A 19,566-nucleotide genomic window follows, 5' to 3' on the forward strand; every position below is an offset into this window, starting at 1 on the left:
AAAACCTGAAATGCTACAGTGTGACACAGCATTCATGTTGTTGAGCTAAAAACATCAGCTGCTCTGGCAGTTGTAGGTTGCGGCCCCTGGAGAGTGCGCGGAAGTTTACCAAATAATCTGATTTAATGAACATGTATCCAGCTGAAATTTAGAGATACAATAGTTTATGGCTAGTCTTTTCCCTCTGGGCAGAAGGCTTTATTTTCATAGACATTGAGTACCTATAGTTTTCCTGGTGGCCAGTTGCCCGTTAGTGAAATGAAAAGTGCAGTTACGCTGAAAAATCAAGTCTGTGGTCTCTTGGTTTTTCCTAGTTAGCTGTTTTTTAACAAATTAAGTAGCACTTTGGGATCTTTTGTTTGCTTTTTAACCCCTGCAAGTGGACTGCCAAGTCAGACTAAGATGCCATTTCTTGGTAATCATTTATCAATAAGCTGTTGTTTGCATGTGAACTTCTCTGTGTTTTTCTTAAGAAGTGTTTCTTTCTGTATTTCAGCTTGTTACTGACTTATTGGAATTCTGTTTCTACACCTTCCGAGAGTCTCAGGCACTGAAAGTAGAGTTTCCAGCCATGCTGGTGGAAATCATCAGTGACCAGCTACCAAAGGTGGAATCTGGGAATGCCAAGCCCCTGTACTTTCACAGGAAGTGATAGAAAATGTCTTAAATGGAAGAACTTTGCCTTAAGTTTCCCTGTGTTATTCCACACCCATGAAGGACCCAAGAAACCATATTTTAAACATGCTATTTACACTTGTTCAGCCGTCTCTGAATAGCCTAAAATCATATGAAGGGTTTGGGGAATGGAAAGCAGTTGACTCGGATTTGGCAAGTCCTAGATGTTTGGAAATTACCCCATAACCCTAAAACACTTAGAAAATGTTCCTGTTCCTCTGGATGAAAAGCCATATCTAGTCAATAACTCTTTGATTTTGATATTTTAACAGATGGAGTTTTAAATATGCCATGTAGTTTCTGGTATTGTTTGCTTGTTTTAAAAGGGTTCGAGAACTAATGAGAACTTTTTAAAGCTTACCCTTGGTTTGCACATAAAACGTAAAGTCAATATGGGGCATTAATATTCTTTTCTTGTAAAAAAAAAACAAACAAAAACTATATATATACACACATATATACACACACACACACACACACACACACACAAACCCTAACGTGTAAAGTAATAACAGAACATTTGGTGTGGAATACTCTGTTATCCCCACCTGTGGCATTTGTTATCCCATGTTATCCCATCATAGATGATATACACTGTGTTAAGTGTCCATTTACTATTTAATTAAAAAGGATAAGATGTGAAAACAAATGCCCTGGTATCAATTTATAGTATCTATTGTGCTGGCTTTACAAATAATTTTTTGCAGTCTTTTGCTGTACTGTACATTGCTGTATGTATAAATTGTGAAGGACCTGAAATAAGGTGTAAGGAACTTTTGTAAATGAGACAAAAAAAATCTTTAATGGTTAATAGGATGAATGGGAAAGTATTTTTGAAAGAACTCTATTTTGCTGGAGACTATTTAAGTACTATCTTTGTCTAAACAAACAAGGTAATTTTTTTTGTAAAGTGAAATGTTCTGCATGCATAATGAACCGTTTACAGTGTATTTAAGAAAGGGAAAGCTGTGCCTTTTTTAGCATCATATCTAATTTACCATCCTACAGTATCTGTTGTAAATAACCACACTTAACCTTTTCAGTTGTATTTAAGCCTTTCTATTTTCCTCTATTTTTCTCCCTTTTGTCTCGCTTGCAAGCGTATGTGACTTGAGCACATCTTAGAAATCCTGCTTCATATTTCTGTCAGAAACTACACTATGTTGTGTTTGCCACTTTACAAAGGTTTCATTTAACAAGACAAATTACGGTCTCTCCAAAGCTTTTGCCAGCTTAATGATGTAGTGAGTTCTTGCCCTCTATTCCCTTTCTCTCTCAGGGGAACAGGGGTGAATAAGATGTTGAATGATTTTTCTTTTTTTATTAAGGTTTCCCAGATTGTTTGTTTTTCCTTTGAATACTGGATACATAAAACATCTTAAAAGGTCAGATTATTATTTCAGATGGGGGAGAGCGATTTCTGATTATGATGAAGGGAACATGCAGATCATTACAGTAAGTATATTGAACAGATTCGTACTGGTGAGAGGGATGGTAAGGTACTGATAAGGGCAGATTAGCTGAGTAGAATTTTTAGTGATAAACTAAAACCGTGTGTAATTTTGTAAGCATTTTTGTAATAATCAGAATACATCTGAGCAGACAAATGTTCACACTACAAGTTCAACTCAGTTGGTCTGATTTTGTCTCAAAAATGTTTTCTCTAGAATAAGACTGCAAAGAAAAAATTTTTTGAGGTGATTTTCACTATTTCACAATTTATAAGCAAATACAAAATTTTGGAGTAGAATGAGGACAGGTGAACTTTTCTGAGGCTCAACTGTTGCTGCCATACGCTCATGTTTAAATAGAATAGTTTTTCAGAGTCCTAATCTATAGTGATCTCTCTGGGTGCCACTGGTATTTTTGAGCTCTAGTTTGTCCCTTGGCCGGTCAGAATGTAGCATTTCTTTTAAATGGTGGTCGAATTCAGAATTCTACACCCTTTCCGAGTCCAAATTTTGAGGTGCGCTTTGGTGCACTGAAGACAGTCAGTGCTACTTGTCTTTTTAAATGACACCTGCCTTATGCAATGGGTAATCTGTAAAGACTGTATTCAGAGAGGTTTTTTATATATAAATATATACATACATATATTATTTGCATTTTGGAAGTCTAATTCATAGGCAGATCTTTAAATACTGACCTGCACAGCAATATGAAAGCCAAACTTCCAACATGAGATACACAGCATGCAGACTGGTTGTTTACAGTAAAGACACAGTCATACATCCATCTCTTCATTTACATTTTTTTTTTAAAGTCTAAAATAGAAAATTTCAAAGCCAGGTTCTGGGTGAATACAGTCTGCAGCAGCTTTTTATATTAACAAAGTTACTGCCTCCTTTTCTGTCTCAGAGTAACTTTGCTTGATTAAAATAGCAAAGCCATATTCTACACTTCACTGTTAAATGCCTGTCCCGGTCCAAATTGTTGTCTGTTTGCTCCTATTTTTGTACCTTATTACTTTTAATCTTGGTTTGGTACAATTCATAATTCACAGAAACTTCATATAATTAAACACACTAAATTAGTTTTAAAAAGCAATTTATATCTTTATGCAAAAACGTATGTCTGTCTTTGCAAACAACTGTAAGCAGATTATAATAAATCCTTTACTTTAATCACCTGTTGTTTATGAAACCATTCATTGATTATTAGTTTTTGCTAGAGATCATTGAAGTAATAGATACAATTGGATATAGATGTTGTAAGAGGCAGTATTCTCTTACCAAGGACATGTAAGCAGAATAGCCATCACTTTTTTTATCTAAACCTGTGTACAGCAGAAAAAAAAAAAAAACAAACCCTAGTTTTTAGCTACCGGGAAGTTACGTTCTTTTGAATTTGTTTAGAATGAAATAGGCATTTGTCTCCTGCAAAATACAAGACAAACTAAAACACCTTTTAGAAATGGGCTTCTGTTCATTGAGCTAAATTATTTTGTTGTAAGAAGGAACGGGGATATACAGCAAGAGCATTGTATACACAGTTAAAAATGTAAAATAGTGTTAATGTACTGCAGTGGGTATTTCAGGAATACTACACATCGTGCGACTGAACAGTTGCGCAAAATAAAATAGAAAAGACTAAAGTTTGCAATATCAAAATCTTATTAAAAAGATACTTTACAATCAATAATGCAAAAAGCTAATTCACAGGGTGGTGTTTTTCACTGACTTGTTTAAACATTTATGAAATTAAACAATTCTACAGTTAATGCACTTTTAATTGTTTATTAAAGATTTGACTTTTTCTTTTTTTAGAGCAATGTTTTCAGCTGGAGGTCAATGACTTGATAAGATAGACAGCAGTTCTGAGGCCAGGAAGCTCAGAGGAATGTTTAAGAATTCTTGGAGTTTAAATAGATTCCTGGATGAAAAATAAAAGCAGCCAGCAGTATGGTGTAAACAGTAAAATCTATGCATAATGATGCATTTATAATTAGGGGTTTGCTTCTGTATGTTTAAAGCTTTTTAAATAAATAGAAAATATTGTTTGGTCTTTATGTTAATGTCTGCAAGTACCTGTTTTTCTTTTTTTTTCTTTTTTCTTTTTTTATACAAATTGTACAAATATACATGAATTAAACTGGTTTGATTGCAAGTATTGCTTGCATTTTAATCTCAGATAGGTGCTGGTGCAGTGATATCCTTAGAGACAAGCTTCTGCTCATCTAGAAATTATATTAAGTAACATAAAGTAGTAACCAAGAATGTAATATAACATCTTTCTTCATACATCTAGAAATTTGGTTTCATCAGGCTCTGTTAATTTGGATGATGCAGCACATATGACAGCTTCAGCCAGAGAACAGCTACTCATGCTATAGAATAAGGAATGCTTAACTGTGAGGATTTTGGTTCGCTTAACCTGGATAACTGTGCTTGCCAAATGACGTGCTGACACTGCTACATCCCACTCAAAGAAACAAACCCAGCAACCTTCAACAGCCAGACACGTCTGGCTTCCAGTTTCAGTTAACCTAGAGCTGCTGTACCCATTGACCAAAGTTAGAATTTCTCTCATGGAAACAGGGATTCACTATTTTATATACACAAGGTTTCCCCAGTGACTAAATCAAACTGCCTTCTCAGGGTCAGGTCTTTTCCAATTATAGTAAGATAGTTAGAAGGGGAAATAAAACTCTTGCTGTCCTGGTTTGTTCTGTGCGCTATCCATCTCAAAAATTCACCGCTAAGTTCTGCACAAAGCTAGGTCTGTGGTGTAAGACCACCATTTAACTGCATTTTGGTTTTTTAATAACAAGTTACACGAACTTTTTATTGCCAAAAATCCTTGCACCTGCCTTCTGTTTGCTGAATTGTCAGAAGGAAAGAATAGTAGAGGATCAGCAGTGTTAAGAAAAATTTCCCATATGTTTACAAGCAGATGTATCTGTCATATGCTGTTCTAGAAATAAGAAAACGCTCTCACTACTTAAAAACATAATGAAACTTGTAATCTGACCTCAAGCTGGGACACTGCTTTCTTTCAGGTACCTACAGAGACTGGGAGTTTATGATGAGTACAATATTGCTAAGATAGAAAGGAGTGAAAAAATGCCCTTTCATTTCAAAGATTTTCCTAGGTGAAACATGCCATGCCATAAGGTTTTTAAAAGAACACTTTAACTGTAGATGGCCATGGGATGAAGTTTAGGTGGTGCTTACCTGTGGTTACTGCAAGCACAGATGAGGGCACACTGCTGAACGCTGATGTAGAAAATGTCCAAGGCACATTCAGCTTAAAAGGTGAAACTCCAGTGAAGACTTTCAGTTAAACCATGTTTAGCACTGGTGCGTTTACAGCCTACATAAGCCCTCCGTCAGCAACTTTTCTCTTTAAATTGCAAACCAGGTAAGAATTGTGAAATGGGTTAAGAGAAAGAGAACAAGGAAGAGAGCACTGAGAAAGGCAAGTTTCTCTCCCCGAGTCTTTTTCTCTGATACAATTACAGAGGCTCAGCTAGCAAAAGCTGTAAGCAATGTAGCAGGAACACTTATTTTCATTACAGGGCAGATAAATCGGCCAATGAGGTTTTTCTTTCAGTCCTGATGAAAGACGGCATCAGAAGGAAACCTGCTGTGAAGATCAGCTGGGACAATGATTAACAACATTCAGCAGCCTGAAAACCCTGGGGTTTTTCACCCAGCAGAGTGAAAATGCTGCCCAGCCAAGGCACAGAGCTGCGCACTGTCCAGTGACTAACACAGACTGTAAATTCCTACTGATCCCAGCTAGTCGGGAGTCTCAGCTTTTCCATTAATTATTCAGCAAACACACATTCGACCTTAATCCCCAGGCTGAGGGTTTCAATCTCTGGCCCCACAGTGATGGCAAGGCAAACGTCATTTTGTATAAAAAGCAAAAAATTGGGGTTGTTTTTTTTTTTCCTAATTCACCCTCCCTAATTTTCAGCCTGTGTCATGCATTCACTACCAGGAGTCTCAGCTTTTGAAAACTGAGAAGTACACGCCCCTGTGCACAGTTACCAGCGCATAGCAAGGGAGGGGGAACCCAGCCTGAGGATTAAGCCGAACCTGTACCCACAGCGGTGACACGAGAGCAGTTCTCCGTGAGAGGATGGAGTTGGAGTCAGGCCAGACCCATGGAGAACGACCACTCCTGCTGCCAGGCCAACAGAGACGAGCCCCTCGACCGGCTTTCTCCACAACTGATTCCCTGCCCTCTTTCCTGCCTCAAGTTAACAGTGCGTTACTCTGCTCTTCCCAAATCTACCACGGCATGGAGAAGACAGACAAAAAAAAGACAGCATGCCCTAAGGCCCAGCTGAAGCTGGAAAGAAAACAAACTCAAAGGATGGGAAAGGGGCCTGACTTTATATGATTTTTAATTTTTAGCATCCTTTAATCTCTACTTCCAAATAGTCAGTACGAGGGCATCGTTTACAGCACTGTTCAGCAGTGAGGATGAAGAATGAGATGTGCCATGGCTACTCGGCTGTACAAGTCTGTACTTGGCATTAATATGACCAGGCTGATGTGGAAACCCCTATGGTGGGTAGCAGCTACCACAACTAAATTCCTAAGAGGCAGTGTGGTTAGCCTGAAAGCCAGATCTGATCTGGCTCAGCTCACACCACTGCCTTTAGACAATGTCTAGGACATGAGAAAGTTTGGATTAGTATTACCTCTGCTCAGTGTATCATTTCTCAGTAGAAAAGTTTTCTTCTTGTTTAGGTTCTGCATGGCTCCAGAAGTCTCAAAACATCTCACCTAAAGGATCACAGGACTGGATGGATGAGACACTAAGTCTTTTATTCCTTCTCTATATATATGCCTTTTTAAACTACCTCAGTTAAAAGGGAGGAGGGAAAAAAAAAAAAAAAGAAAAAAGTAAAAGGAAAAAAAAAAACCCACAACACCAAACCACAGAGCTAGAGCTGAGAAATACATTGAGAATTTTGGAGGACAGCAGCCAGAACAAGATCAAACATGCACTGCACGTTTAAAACAACAACAAAACAAATGGAAACAACTTACAAAGCTTGTAAGCTTCAAGTTATCACAGCTTCACTAACAAGCCAGCATACCTAGCTGCCACGCCTACTGGGCTAATACCAAAGATTTACATTCTCCCTCTTCTTTCTACATTTTCCAGCAACTGGTAGCCATAAAAACTGTGTCTGGCCGCACAAACACCATCCTGCCTCTAGAATGACTCTTTAAGGCCACAAATGAGTTGATAGAGCTGTGGGCCCGGGCGACACGATACCCAGCCAGAACACCGCTTTGCCATGTGAACAAATCTGAGTAAGGAAACCTGCAATCTGTTGCTGTATGTAGTGGTGCAACTATTTCCTTAACACTGAGTCAAGGCGCAAATTAAAGGACTTGATCTCCTTCACAGAAGTCCAAAAGTCATCTTCAGTGCTTGGGTCACTTAGCCACTATGCCAAGACAAGAATTGCCTAAAAGCTGTATGGCAGGCAGTCACTGCTCAAATACCACGAGAATACACCAAATGAAACTCCTCCAAGCTATGAGGTTTAGTGCTGGAGAGCTGTACTGACTTGGCTCACCATTGCTCCATCTGGAAATGATTTGTGCATACTCCAATGGTCTATGCAGTCTGGGCAAAGGAACAAAATAATGGTACAGAGTTAAATCTTAAGGGGGAAAAAAACCATCCCAACCTTAAGGCAGCATTAACCATTAACTGGTTTACTAATCATATTAGTTAGAAAAACTTGCAAGCTAAGTATATCTGCAGTAAATGACTCAAAATCCACAGAGTCCAATTTAACAAATAAGTGAGCCTGTATTAGCATGTCATCCCGTCACATTTTCCTGCATCCTCTCCACTGCCTCCCAGAGGGTCTTACTTGAAGGAGAGAAAAATATAAAGATTAATAATAACCTCCATGTAACTTTTTTTTTGGGTCAACAAGGCACAGATTTGTACACTACAAGATTTCTGGAAGCGTTTTCTATGACCACAGATAACTCTTACTACTCAAATAGTTCTACAAATTATGAGACAGCTACTTGAGGATTCTAATACTATGAAGTATCATTAAGATCTTACAACTGACAATTACAGGGGAGGAAGAAAGGGAAACTCAAGGAGGAGCTAGACAGACAGACAACAGATAAACTGCAAGATGCCTCCAGGATGCACAAGGATCATAGCCAGAGATTCTCTTTCCCTTTTGGCTTGAGCTTGCAGAGTTGCCTATTTTAAGAGAGGAAAAATCTATCCAAAATTCCCCATCCATTTTGGAGCCTGCTTGAGGCTGACTGCATACAGCTGCCAATAATTATTTCACGTCATAACTTACAGAACCAGAGCAAAATATTCTCCAGCATAGGAATGACTTAGGTCAAATAGCAAATAACATTTTATTTCATTTACAGTGATATTTTTGAGTAGCAAAGGAACCATGACATATAGGAGCCTGTAATAAAAGTTCATGTGTCTTATCTTTATAAAATAAATGAAATCATACACACAACATAAATGAATGTGTTCTTTGAAGACATTTGAAAAATGTCATGTCTTGATACCTATTATTTTACTTACTGGTATCTGTTCCGTACTGTCTATTCCACTTTGAAATATAATTTAATTGTCAGCATGATAGCTTTTTTTATCCAACAGTATTTTCCAAACCCATATAATATTCTATTAAAAATGCTCATTATTGATGCATAATCTCCAGGACACTAAGTTTATAAAAATCTTCTTCAACTGATAATTGAGTCACAGATCAACCAAATATTTGACTTAAAATGCTAGTTACTGTGCAGACAAACATACCACTACTGCTCTTTACAATTGAAAAAAGCACCCTATTAAAAAACTAACCTATCCCTCCATCCCCCTTTCTTGTCCCCCCACCCATTTCAACCCTTAAAGAATCTTTTTTTGTAATTCATATTTGGCAGCATTTAATGTCTTTATACAGATTAGGATCTTCAACCCATAGTCAGGCTCTTCGTTGATTAAAAGCAGTCACAAAAGTAGAGAGAAGTGACTATAACAAAAATCCATGGATACCATGTACACCTTTTCTTGGCGTTCAATGCACGAAGCTATAAAAACTGAACATAATTTTGTGGAATAAGTCCTCTCTTGCCATTTAGCGTGCCTTCTAGCCATCCGGGTTCTCTGGAAAATTGCACTGCAAAAGAAAAGGAAAAAAATTACTGCATCTTTTTATGCTTGAATTAGTACTTTTAGCTTTAGCTCCGTGACACCAGGCAAAGCATCCATAAAAACATCCAGTCTTCTGCAATGACCAGTTTAAGAATCTAGCTGGGAAAGATGAAGAGGATGATTAACTTAACTTAAATACTTGCATAATATAGGTGCTTGAACTATCTTCTGCAAAGTATACGTGGTGAAACAGCTTTTAGGTGCAGGAGACTTCATTAATGGAACAGTTAATGGAACTTAGGATGGGTTTATCAACTAGAAGATCTAGACGCCTTTGGGGAGAAGTTAGAATTCATATCAAACAGTGGGAAACAATTTCAGTAGCTGGGGGCAAAGCAAGACCAAAAACCTGTCTTGAGCAGAGATGACGAATCTGGAAGCTCAGAGCCACAGAAAAATGGCGGGGGACATTACTCTGCATGAAAAGTAAGCATGTAAAGGATTATAGGGGAAATAGAAATGAGCCAGATCTCACTCCAAGTATCATCTCTTCACAGAGTAGAGCTGCTACTGGAAGAGACCAGTGGACAAACTCTGAAGCATTCTTCTGGGTAAATCCTCTCTCTGAAATTCAAATACATAGTGCTATTCACAAAACACGAAGGAAAGGCTTTAACGATATGCCTTGTTCCTTATTGCCCTCCTGTTTACCACTGCTGATCCCAAAGTTTATGCAGGAGTATCTGTGAATCTAAATTAAGAAAAATTTCAGCTCAGACTCTAAATGCCCCACAAGTTATTCTGTGAGCAACAGAACTAATGAAATCTGGCTTCCTATATATATTTTGACCACATTTGACGGGAAGTTAAAAAATAAGCGTAAGCCTCTTTGGGAAACAGACTAAAAAGTCCTCAAATTCCCCTATCAAATTTCTTACAAGAATATGATATAGGTACCTACTTACCTATGTAACTGTAAAATCCCACACTTTTAGCAAGCTATGGTAGAGAATATAAATTCTCTACCATGTTAATTTATCCTCACAGTGCTTCTGAGACAGACATTATTTAGGGAAGAGATCAGACAAATGCTGAAACATGCTGCCAGCCATGTCAGTGCTTTATTTAAAACACATTAACACATTGGGGAATGTGATATTTGTAGCCTTCTACAAATCAGGGAAATAACAGTTAAGAGAGAGCAACGTGTTAAGTCTCACTTTCAAAAGCATTGTAAGGCTCTAAATTTGAGCACTTAAAACATACTTTCCCCTAGTTTTTTCCTTGTGTCCTATTATTGTCAGACAGCGAAGCTAGAAGCTGTGCTCAGAAACCACGGTTTAAAAAACAGCTATACCTCCAAGGAATCCAGAAAACAAAACTGCTTTCAAATGATACTGATAGTTTAGATTCAGATCAAAAGTCTGGGCTTATATTTATAATGAATATGTTTGACAGAAAGATTCCAAAGGAAAAAAATACATAGAAAATTACCTTTTAGGATCTCTGTGCACACAGTAACTTACATTACTATTAGTAATTAGCAGGCCCTCCTCTCCCTTTGTCATTTTTATTCCACAATTACAGAGTACACATGCATTTGAAACTGCATCGCTGACACCACCACAAACCTCCCTCCAGAAGCTCCACCGCAGCGGCTGTAATTCTACTCTTTCCAGCAAATACGCCAGCAGCTCTAGTGGGCAGCCAAACCTCTCCCTGAAGTCTCCCATGCCTATGGAGCACATCTGTATTACAGGAAACAAACTCCAAAAAATTACAGATTAGGGAGAAAAACAGCTAGAAAACCTGAAAGTAGGAAATTTCTACTTGTCCTCTGGAGCTCAACCTCAATTTACATTAGAGAGAGGACAGATATTACTGGCATGTGAGAGTGTATAAATCAAAGGCCTGTTCAAAATTAGGGTAGCCCTCATCTGAGGGGATCACACTGAAATTTAAATTTACCTAAAAGTTACCCAGGGGAGGAAATGCTCAAACTATGATGAATCACTTGGCTCAACACAACAGCAAAATTTAAAAGAAATATTTTCTAAACAAGTTTGATAACATAATACTGAACTCTGCACCCTGCAGCACATTCAGAGATAATGCACGATGGCCGAGCAATTGGACTTGAGTGACAAATACCGTTTTCACCCCAGAAAACTAAACATGGATGGTACAACTGAGCGCTGTGCTTGGGACATCAAATATCATACATGTACGTTACACAGCTCAGGGCGCCGTTATTTGATAGCAGAAGTTTCTTGTAGACTCTATGAAGACTGAAGAAAGAATTAGCACTCAGATTACACATAAGATCACCATTTCTAGAGATCAGTCTTTTTTTAAAATAAACGCACCAAGAAGTAATTCTTAATATTCAGCAGCAGTGGCAACTGTCAAGTTGGGTAAGACTTCTGCCCCCATTCAAATCACGTTACGCAAGAAGGGTTAAGATACCCACGTACATCACTGGCTTCTTCTGTAGCCAAATGATATTAATGGGGAAGCTGTCCAAATGTAAAGCTGCTTTAAGCTCCAATGACCCTGTTTTCTTTGCTAATCCATTTCCAAAGTTTAGTGTACAACAGCATTCATTTAAAATAAAAAATGCTTTACTACACAAAAGATATTCTGCTATCATGCACAGCTCTTCCTAAACCCAGGACACAGGCTATTTCTGAAAAAATACTCTGCTCAAGAGAAGTTGTTCCGTAGTGTCCCCTTTCTGTCATTTCTTCTCCGTCAACAACGATTACAGTTCTTAGCACTTTCTCAGGCCTGCCTGATTTAAAAATACCTTGCTGCAGAAACCACACATTTGGCCTTAAAACTACAACTCATTATTGGACCAAGCATCCCATAGGACTAAGTCTTATGTTGGCTAGGGGCAGGCGGGGAAAATACTTGTAGCGTAAAAGATATGGAGCAGAGAACTAAAAATTAAATATTTTCAGCAAGGTTTAACAAGCATATAGCAAGACTGTGCAAGACCAATCAAAGAACCACCACCTCTTAGGCCAGTGGAAAGAGCAGCAAAGTTGAGAGCCCAGAGTGGGACGGCAGCTTCCTCAATACCTGCTGCAAGGCCATTTCAGCAGTCTCACTCTAGTGGAGGCAAAGCGTAGAGAAGGAGAATGCCTGACCATCAGTAATGACAGCAAGCGCTACAGATCATGCCAACTCAAATGGACAAACAACATCAACAGACTTTCAACTTGCAATGAGATCTCTAAGTAAAAGCGCTTCTGATTTCATCTAATCAAGAAACACAATAAGGTCAACTTGGGATTTGCAGCATTTCTTCTTACTTTTCTGTATTCTCCATAGGAAATAGCTTCAATATTGCCAATGTTATGATTATCTAGCTGCAAATACATAAAATTAGCAAGCAGCTCTTCCCAGAGACCCAATGCTATAAGCAGACCTTGTTTGCTTTGGCAGCTCAAAAGTTTCACGGGTCTCAACTACAAATGAGACCAAGACTCATTTCCACAGTGATATTAGTTCATTGCCTAGGTGCCACTAACTTTAGCAGGACTGAATCAGACACTGATTCATGCTGGTTCCCACACCTTTGTGGAAACTAGCTGTTTTGGGAGGAAACAGAAATGGGGGAGGCAAGCTAACATGCGTGGTGCCTGGCACAAGAGGGCCTCCGTTTCTGATGGACTATCTTACCAAATAAAGTAATGACCCCAACAAGCTACAGAAATGAGGATTGCATTTTGTGGGCAACAGAAATCTCACTGCTAAAACCACCAGTGTTGTACACTAGAATACACTTCCATAGAACTCAATCACGCTGGCCAATTTTTCACCAAGAAATTAAATTAAAGCAACAAAATGTGCTTGCAAGGCCTCCATGTTTAGAAATCCCTATGGGTTTTTGAAACAATCCCTATGGGTAAAGTTGACCGCAGAAATAAACATTTAGCATGCTTAGGGTTAGCATGGAATTTGAAATTTAAAAACTTGCTGTTTCCCTTAAGTATGTTGTGAGAAGCAGAATTATCTTGTGGAGAAGACACATGGCTAGGAGTCAAGGGGTCTTCTTCCTGACTCTGCTAAAGATTTACTGTGTGACCACAAATAAAACAGTCTGCCTATAAGGGCTCAGGCTTGTGAATGAAAGCAAACACACTGATACACCAAGACAAATTAGCGAAGGTGGAATTCAGCTTGCAGACTGAGACGAGACTTCCCTATATAGAAGTCTCTAAGCTCCTATTACAGCTGGTGGAGGGAGATCTAGTCAATACAATTAATAGAGAGAGTGCCCAAAGAATAATTTGGCTCACTCTAAAAGAGAGGCAAGTGGTTGGTCAGCTGAGTAGCTGCTGAGTTCCCTGCGCTATAACTTGGTGACCTGTGTGTAGACACTGAGACTTGGGGTCTTTCTCCTGAGTCATCCCACCTGACAGCTGAACATCTCTGACAGTCCTGCACACACACCAACTACAAGGTAAAATGCATCAGTTTAAACATCTTCCATTTTAACATTTCTCTTCGGAGACCACTGCTTCCACAACACTGTTGGCAGTAGCAAAGTCAGACTGGTTAAGGTCAAACTACCTTCAGTGACTTTTTAAAACTTCTAGCAAAGTTAGTAGGAATTTGGTAGTGGTACTTTTTATTGGTGAAGTGATTGTAACTTTCAGCAGCAGTTTGAGGTAACTACCTCCAAATGGCATGGAGGTATCTGAAAAGGAGAACATCTGTCCACAGCCTGTACACTCAGTTTCTCCAGGTGTGAAATTGAGATAATTAATGCACGTGAATGTTTCCAACTGCTTTGAAATCCACAGACAAAAGGTGCACAAAGAAGTAGCTTTATCCTCATTTTTACCTCAACAAAAGAATTATTTGCACATACAGTGCAATACAGTATTTTGGGAGTACTACTTCTCTTTGATGTAAATCCTTCATTTGTCAGTACCATAAAGAAAGACAGTCCAGAAGCCACAGCATGAATAAGAGGGAAAAGAGTGCCTTGGACTCAAAACCAGGGACATTAATTAAGGCTGGCACTTTGTTACATTAGGAAAGATAGCGAGGGATGGCAACGGCTGTGTGAACACAGCTTTTTGTGTTCCTACTATGCTTGGTAGGGACAATCGGTGCCACACCTTTCCTGATGAAAATTACTATAACAAAACACTTTCTCAGTTTTCCCCGTATTTTCTCTCCCCTAAAACCTGATTTTAAAAATTGTAAAAAGCTTTGATGAGAGCTATCTTGACAAGTTTTCAGGAAGCCTTCCTGCTACCAATACTGCCAAGGAATTTTGTTGTGTAAACACCATTTACCCTCTCTAAAACACTTCTCCCTAGTGAAATTCCCATTTACTGACTTCTAAGCAGTCTCTTTCAAGAACCAGAAATTTAATAACACTTGGCTCCAAGGCTGGCAAGGTTTCAATGCCAGGCAGTCTGAGTATTCTTTCCACGATTATTGGGCATATCTGCTTCAACAACAAAAATATACAGCCAGCATATGTCTCTCACAATCTCAGATCATACTCTGCTTCTTCCCATATGTGCCCTTATCCAGCTGCAAAGTCTTCTAGCTTTGCCTCTAACCACTTGAATTATATTGTTATGTGCTGTCAATAATATAGCCTGTAGCAACTGGGAAACAAAAATATTGGCACAGCCTAAGGTAAATTGAATTGAAGATTTTTTTAAAAATCCAGTGGATATTGTTCAGATTACATTATTCATTTTCTTACACAATTAAATTAAATAGAAAACTTTGCCTTTTCTTTTTAACTTACCAGATGGCACCTTAGAGTTTATATTCTACAACACTTTAATGGAAAGACTGTGGGATTCAGCATAGCACAACATACATGCAATACTGAAAACACCTGAATGTAAAAATCTTCAGATTCTATACAGATTCCTATCAGGTGATGTAAAGTTTAATTTAAAATATTAGTAAATCTAACCTTGTGAGCCTGAGACACAAGCAGATATTTTTTTTCCCCATTTAGAAACAGGAAATGGAGACAGGAGTAAAGGTTAAACTCTTACCTTCTTGCACCAATATGACATTTAGCAGCTATGACAGGTGCAAGACTGTACTTCACTAAATGGCACTATCCTGTCTCAGGCTAGAGCAGCCAGAAAGATTCATCCAGGATAACAACAGGTAAGAGAGAACTGCCACAAGCAACATCTATGGACCAAGAGAGACGAAACAGAAAAAAGAACAGGGAAGGGAAACGAAAAAGAGAAGAAAACACAGCAGAAAAGAGAGGGAAGAGAAAGGAAAAAACTCAACAAACAAACAGTGAGAGGTGAAAGAGACAGGATTAGAAAAGTGAGACGGGCAGGGTGGAGAAAGGAGAGACAGATAAAACCTTCACTAATGGAAGCAGCACTTTTTAGTAGACATTAAGTTACTTTAATGGTTGATACTAGCTGTATGTCAACTTGATTGATGCGTTGTCACTTTGATAGTTAAGGTTATTGGTAGAGCTGCAGAATTGATGTATTATTACTTTAATTCTTCATTTGGGGGCTTTATTAGGGCATATGGGAATTTAAATTGAGTAACTAAAGAACCTGAATTGATTCACTGGAATCTGATCCCAGCATAGACACAAGGGTGCCTAGCACAAAAAGAAAAGGCCTATGTGAAGGCATTTCAGAGGTTTCAAATATGGAGACTAGTCTGCACTTTTAATGAGAATACCTTTCTATACTGACAGAGCCATCCATGACATAACCTCTTGGGAACCATTATGGAATGACCATTAAGTTATTACATACTTCCAGTTACTGCCTTATTACTTGCATGCTCTCCTCCTCTTTTTCTGCCAATCCACAGCCTACATTAGGCTGAAAGCCCTGCAGGGCAAGGACAATGCCTATAAAATAACCAGGATACAGTGGAATAAATCAAAACAAATGTATTTAAGGAAATGTGATCTTCCCCATTGGAAATCTGCAATTAGGTTTTTTACTGCAATCCACGTAACCTTTTCCCAAGCTTCCAACCTTATTTGTATGATGGTATGGAAAAAGAGTCTTACAGTTGAAACATTTCTCCACAGCTGCCAAAAAGCCGAATTCTGTACTTGTTCTTGGACAATCCAACTCTCTAATTGAAAATCTCAACTGAGGCTGTAATGCACCAAAACCACGGTAGCTTTGCCGTAACTTCTAGTGATCTCTTTGCATAAGAAAAGAATCTTAACATTGCTCTCGCACAAATGCATGGCACAGAAGCAACTGTTTCTTGAAAGACTTTCTTATCCCATGCCAACACAACAGGTGTGCAACCCTTGCTGTTCCGCGTTAGAAATGCCTCTCTTCTATGCATCAGATCTTTTCCCCCATGCACTAGATTTTTTTTACTGTACACAGTTTTATGTCTGCTGAAGATCCCTATCAGTCATGTTTTAAAAAAAACTTAAAATTAAAATAACTGGTGCTAGAGACATTAAAAAGAGCAATCATTTAGCTAATTCATCTTTAAAAGGTTTCCCACCTAATTTGATTCAGATGTGATTTGCCTGCAAGGCAGCTCTAATAGGAAACATCAAGTATGATTTTGTAAAGTGGGTGCTAGTAGGGAGTAACCTAGTGGGGACCCCAGACCACCTTACACTGCAAAAAAAGCAGAACTGAAGTCTGGACCAGGCTTACTATTTACTTCTTTGGGAGAAGGCAGAGGACGAGAATGTCCTATGCTCTGTCTGCTTTAAAATAAGCATCCCAAAGAAGGGGAAGGAGATGTCTATGTCTGTGCGATTTTGTTGTTATACAGGCTAAAAAAAAAAAAGATTCTGCTAAGCTTCCCACTTGTTTCAGCTCGTTAAACAAATTAGGAACGTTCTACTGGGGTTGGGGAGGACAGGATGAAAAGATTTTCATTTATGAGAAAAACTTTCCCACACACTCTCTTGATCCAGTGCTAACAGAATTAACAGGGTGCATTTTGGGAAATATAAGACATATTTAGTTAGCTTTTTAATGCCTGCAGGTCGATGTTTTCCAGCTGTTTTAGACTGTGTACTTTTCTCTTTTTCCTGCTGGATGTAAACTTGGAATTTGGAATACTCCTCCTTTATTGGACATCCAACCAAAGATTCTCACATGCTGTATTTGAATGACTGGGCAGTACATCCCCTAAGTGCATTTGGTCATGCAGAATTAAATACCACTTTGCCTCTGGAAAGCACATATCAGATTTCTGACCTGGTAGCAAGCTAAAAGCTGACAATGGATGAGAAGAAAACAGGCATCGCTGCAGGATTTCCAGATTCTTTAGAGGCCAGTATGCCTCTTACTACCCCCCTGCCTCTAGACAGACTGAAAGACTGAAATACTGGTCTCAGTACTCACAAGGTTCTTAGGGATGTAATTCTCAGACCACTTTGAATCCCCCAGTCTGAACAAAACTTGGATGAAGATTTAGCCAAACTTAAGAGTTTTCTGGTTTTTAGTATCAATGGGATTTTTTATCAAGGTCTTGTAACAAACAACAGTCTTACTGTGCTGCTGCTATAAATTAATTTCTGCTTAGAATTATTATTAAATTGCATTCAAGTAACAAGAATTGCTGAATTTGGCCAGGCCCTGTTGACCCATTCCATACCATCTCTTTCTTATAATAGGAATTTCCTTGTGATAAGAAGAAACTACACTCTAATGTCACCTTCTGCATCTTCAGAGTCATCATTTACATTACAATAGTCATTGGCATAAGGTTTAAAAACTAAAGCCGTTCCTATCAGTTTGAAGTCCCTGTGCAGCTGCTGAAGAGTAGAGCCATGGAAGTTCACTGAGGAGCAACATAGGCTTGAGCACAGGAACCACTTTCTGGATGTTCATATATAATAGTGTATTTGGGTCCATAGAAATCTTTAAACACAGGCCTTCATTCTGCACCTCAGTGGATATTCCTTTTTCTGTAAGTACGTACACACACTAAGGCACCCGTTGATCCAAAAAAGAAACACTCCCTTTTCTGTCCACTGATCAGCTGATTTACCTGAAGCTCTGCTTGCTTGAAAATCCTTAAACAGATTTTTTTTCTTTAAATGAAACCCAGATGTTAGTTTACAAAAATAGTTCACATTTTAAAAAATACGGTTTCATAGGCCAAGATGTTTTTCTTTATTGCTGAATAACCTTTTTTGGTACTACAACACATTTAAATGCTGCTGAAAAATTAGACCAATTGAAAATGTCTCCTCACCAGAAATCAAAGTCATTGCCTCACAGTGCCAAGTATATGCTAAGTAGCTTCTGCATACCAGAAATCATCTACGTCACCAACTGTGTGCCATCAGCAACGTTGGCAGAATAGCAGTTAGGCTTGTATTTTTAGCCAAAGCCATTTTAGCAGTTTTTGTCAATTTGTTTTTCATTGCTTTATATTTACTCAAGCACTACTTACCATCTTCAAAAATTGCTCCTATCTGAAATGATAATTCAGAGCTATGTTCTGCTTCACATGGATAAACTGCTCTTGCTTTTCGGTGGGCAACACTGAAAAATGAAATTAGGAATTATACTCATTTTTGACTATTATGAAGACACTCTCCTTTCTCAACCATTCTCTCTCCATTCTCATTTGGAGATGACTAAGACTTTAAACACAATCTCACATGCATCATTACAGGCTTATAATTCATACACACAAATGCCAAAGCTGAAGCTTCACAGCTTACTGTTGGCATTTCTGAATATCATACTCCCAACTTTGTGCACGCTTATTTTTATGATAGTTAAACTTGACTTTCAACTACAGTTAAAATTTTGCCAAGTGCTCATCAGCAATGAAATCAATAGTAGACAAAGCATACTATACTTAATTTATAGACTAATCATCATTATATCTTCTGAAACGTTTCTTCATAAATCTTCCAATTCAGCTTTTCACTATCACTGTACAGAATTTGCTTTTTATATTTGTTTACAATACAACATTACGAGACTACTGAAGGTGCTGTTTTGTCCTAAATGCAGTAAGATTTCTAACATTTCCGGCAGTCTTTTAGAGGTGTTCTCAGGATGCTCAGTAATAAGCCACCAATATGAATTTGTCCAAAGTATTCATTTCTCCAAGTACCATAAGCAGAGATCTTGGAATACGTAAGTATTTTTGGCACGTCTTATTTAATCATGCCTTTGCGAACTGACAGTTTGCTGCTGTCCAATGAGGCTTTGTTTAGACACAGCACCCACACCATTAAATCATCTTTTGTTGAGCCCAGGCAACAACAACTACACATAAAACATTGGGAAA

At 38.3% G+C, this 19,566-nt stretch overlaps 2 protein-coding genes across 10 annotated transcripts in view; one reads left to right on the forward strand and one right to left on the reverse strand.

The window, feature by feature from the left end:
* The window catches only part of NR3C2 (nuclear receptor subfamily 3 group C member 2), a 218,701-nt gene extending 214,473 nt beyond the window's left edge, over nt 1-4,228 (forward strand). For 3 of the 7 annotated variants that reach the window (XM_072862471.1, XM_072862472.1, XM_072862468.1), the window contains 2 exons: nt 497-607; nt 2,004-4,227. In XM_072862471.1, coding sequence (XP_072718572.1) covers nt 497-607; nt 2,004-2,057 — 165 coding nt within the window. In that variant the 3' untranslated portion in view covers nt 2,058-4,227. Of the gene's footprint in view, nt 1-496 lie in introns of all 7 variants that reach the window. The other 4 variants (XR_012042663.1, XM_072862470.1, XM_072862469.1 and 1 more) reach the window with 4 other exon arrangements.
* A 3,878-nt stretch (nt 4,229-8,106) lies between these two features.
* The window catches only part of ARHGAP10 (Rho GTPase activating protein 10), a 151,442-nt gene continuing 139,982 nt past the window's right edge, over nt 8,107-19,566 (reverse strand). For 2 of the 3 annotated variants that reach the window (XM_072861793.1, XM_072861792.1), the window contains 2 exons: nt 18,715-18,806; nt 8,107-9,322 (listed from right to left, as the gene is read on the reverse strand). In XM_072861793.1, coding sequence (XP_072717894.1) covers nt 9,234-9,322; nt 18,715-18,806 — 181 coding nt within the window. In that variant the 3' untranslated portion in view covers nt 8,107-9,233. The remainder of the gene's footprint in view (nt 9,323-18,714; nt 18,807-19,566) is intronic. The other variant, XM_072861791.1, reaches the window with a different exon arrangement.

This window comes from Ciconia boyciana, chromosome 5, assembly GCF_034638445.1.
Source record: "Ciconia boyciana chromosome 5, ASM3463844v1, whole genome shotgun sequence".
In the NCBI taxonomy this organism is placed as follows: Eukaryota; Metazoa; Chordata; class Aves; order Ciconiiformes; family Ciconiidae; genus Ciconia; species Ciconia boyciana.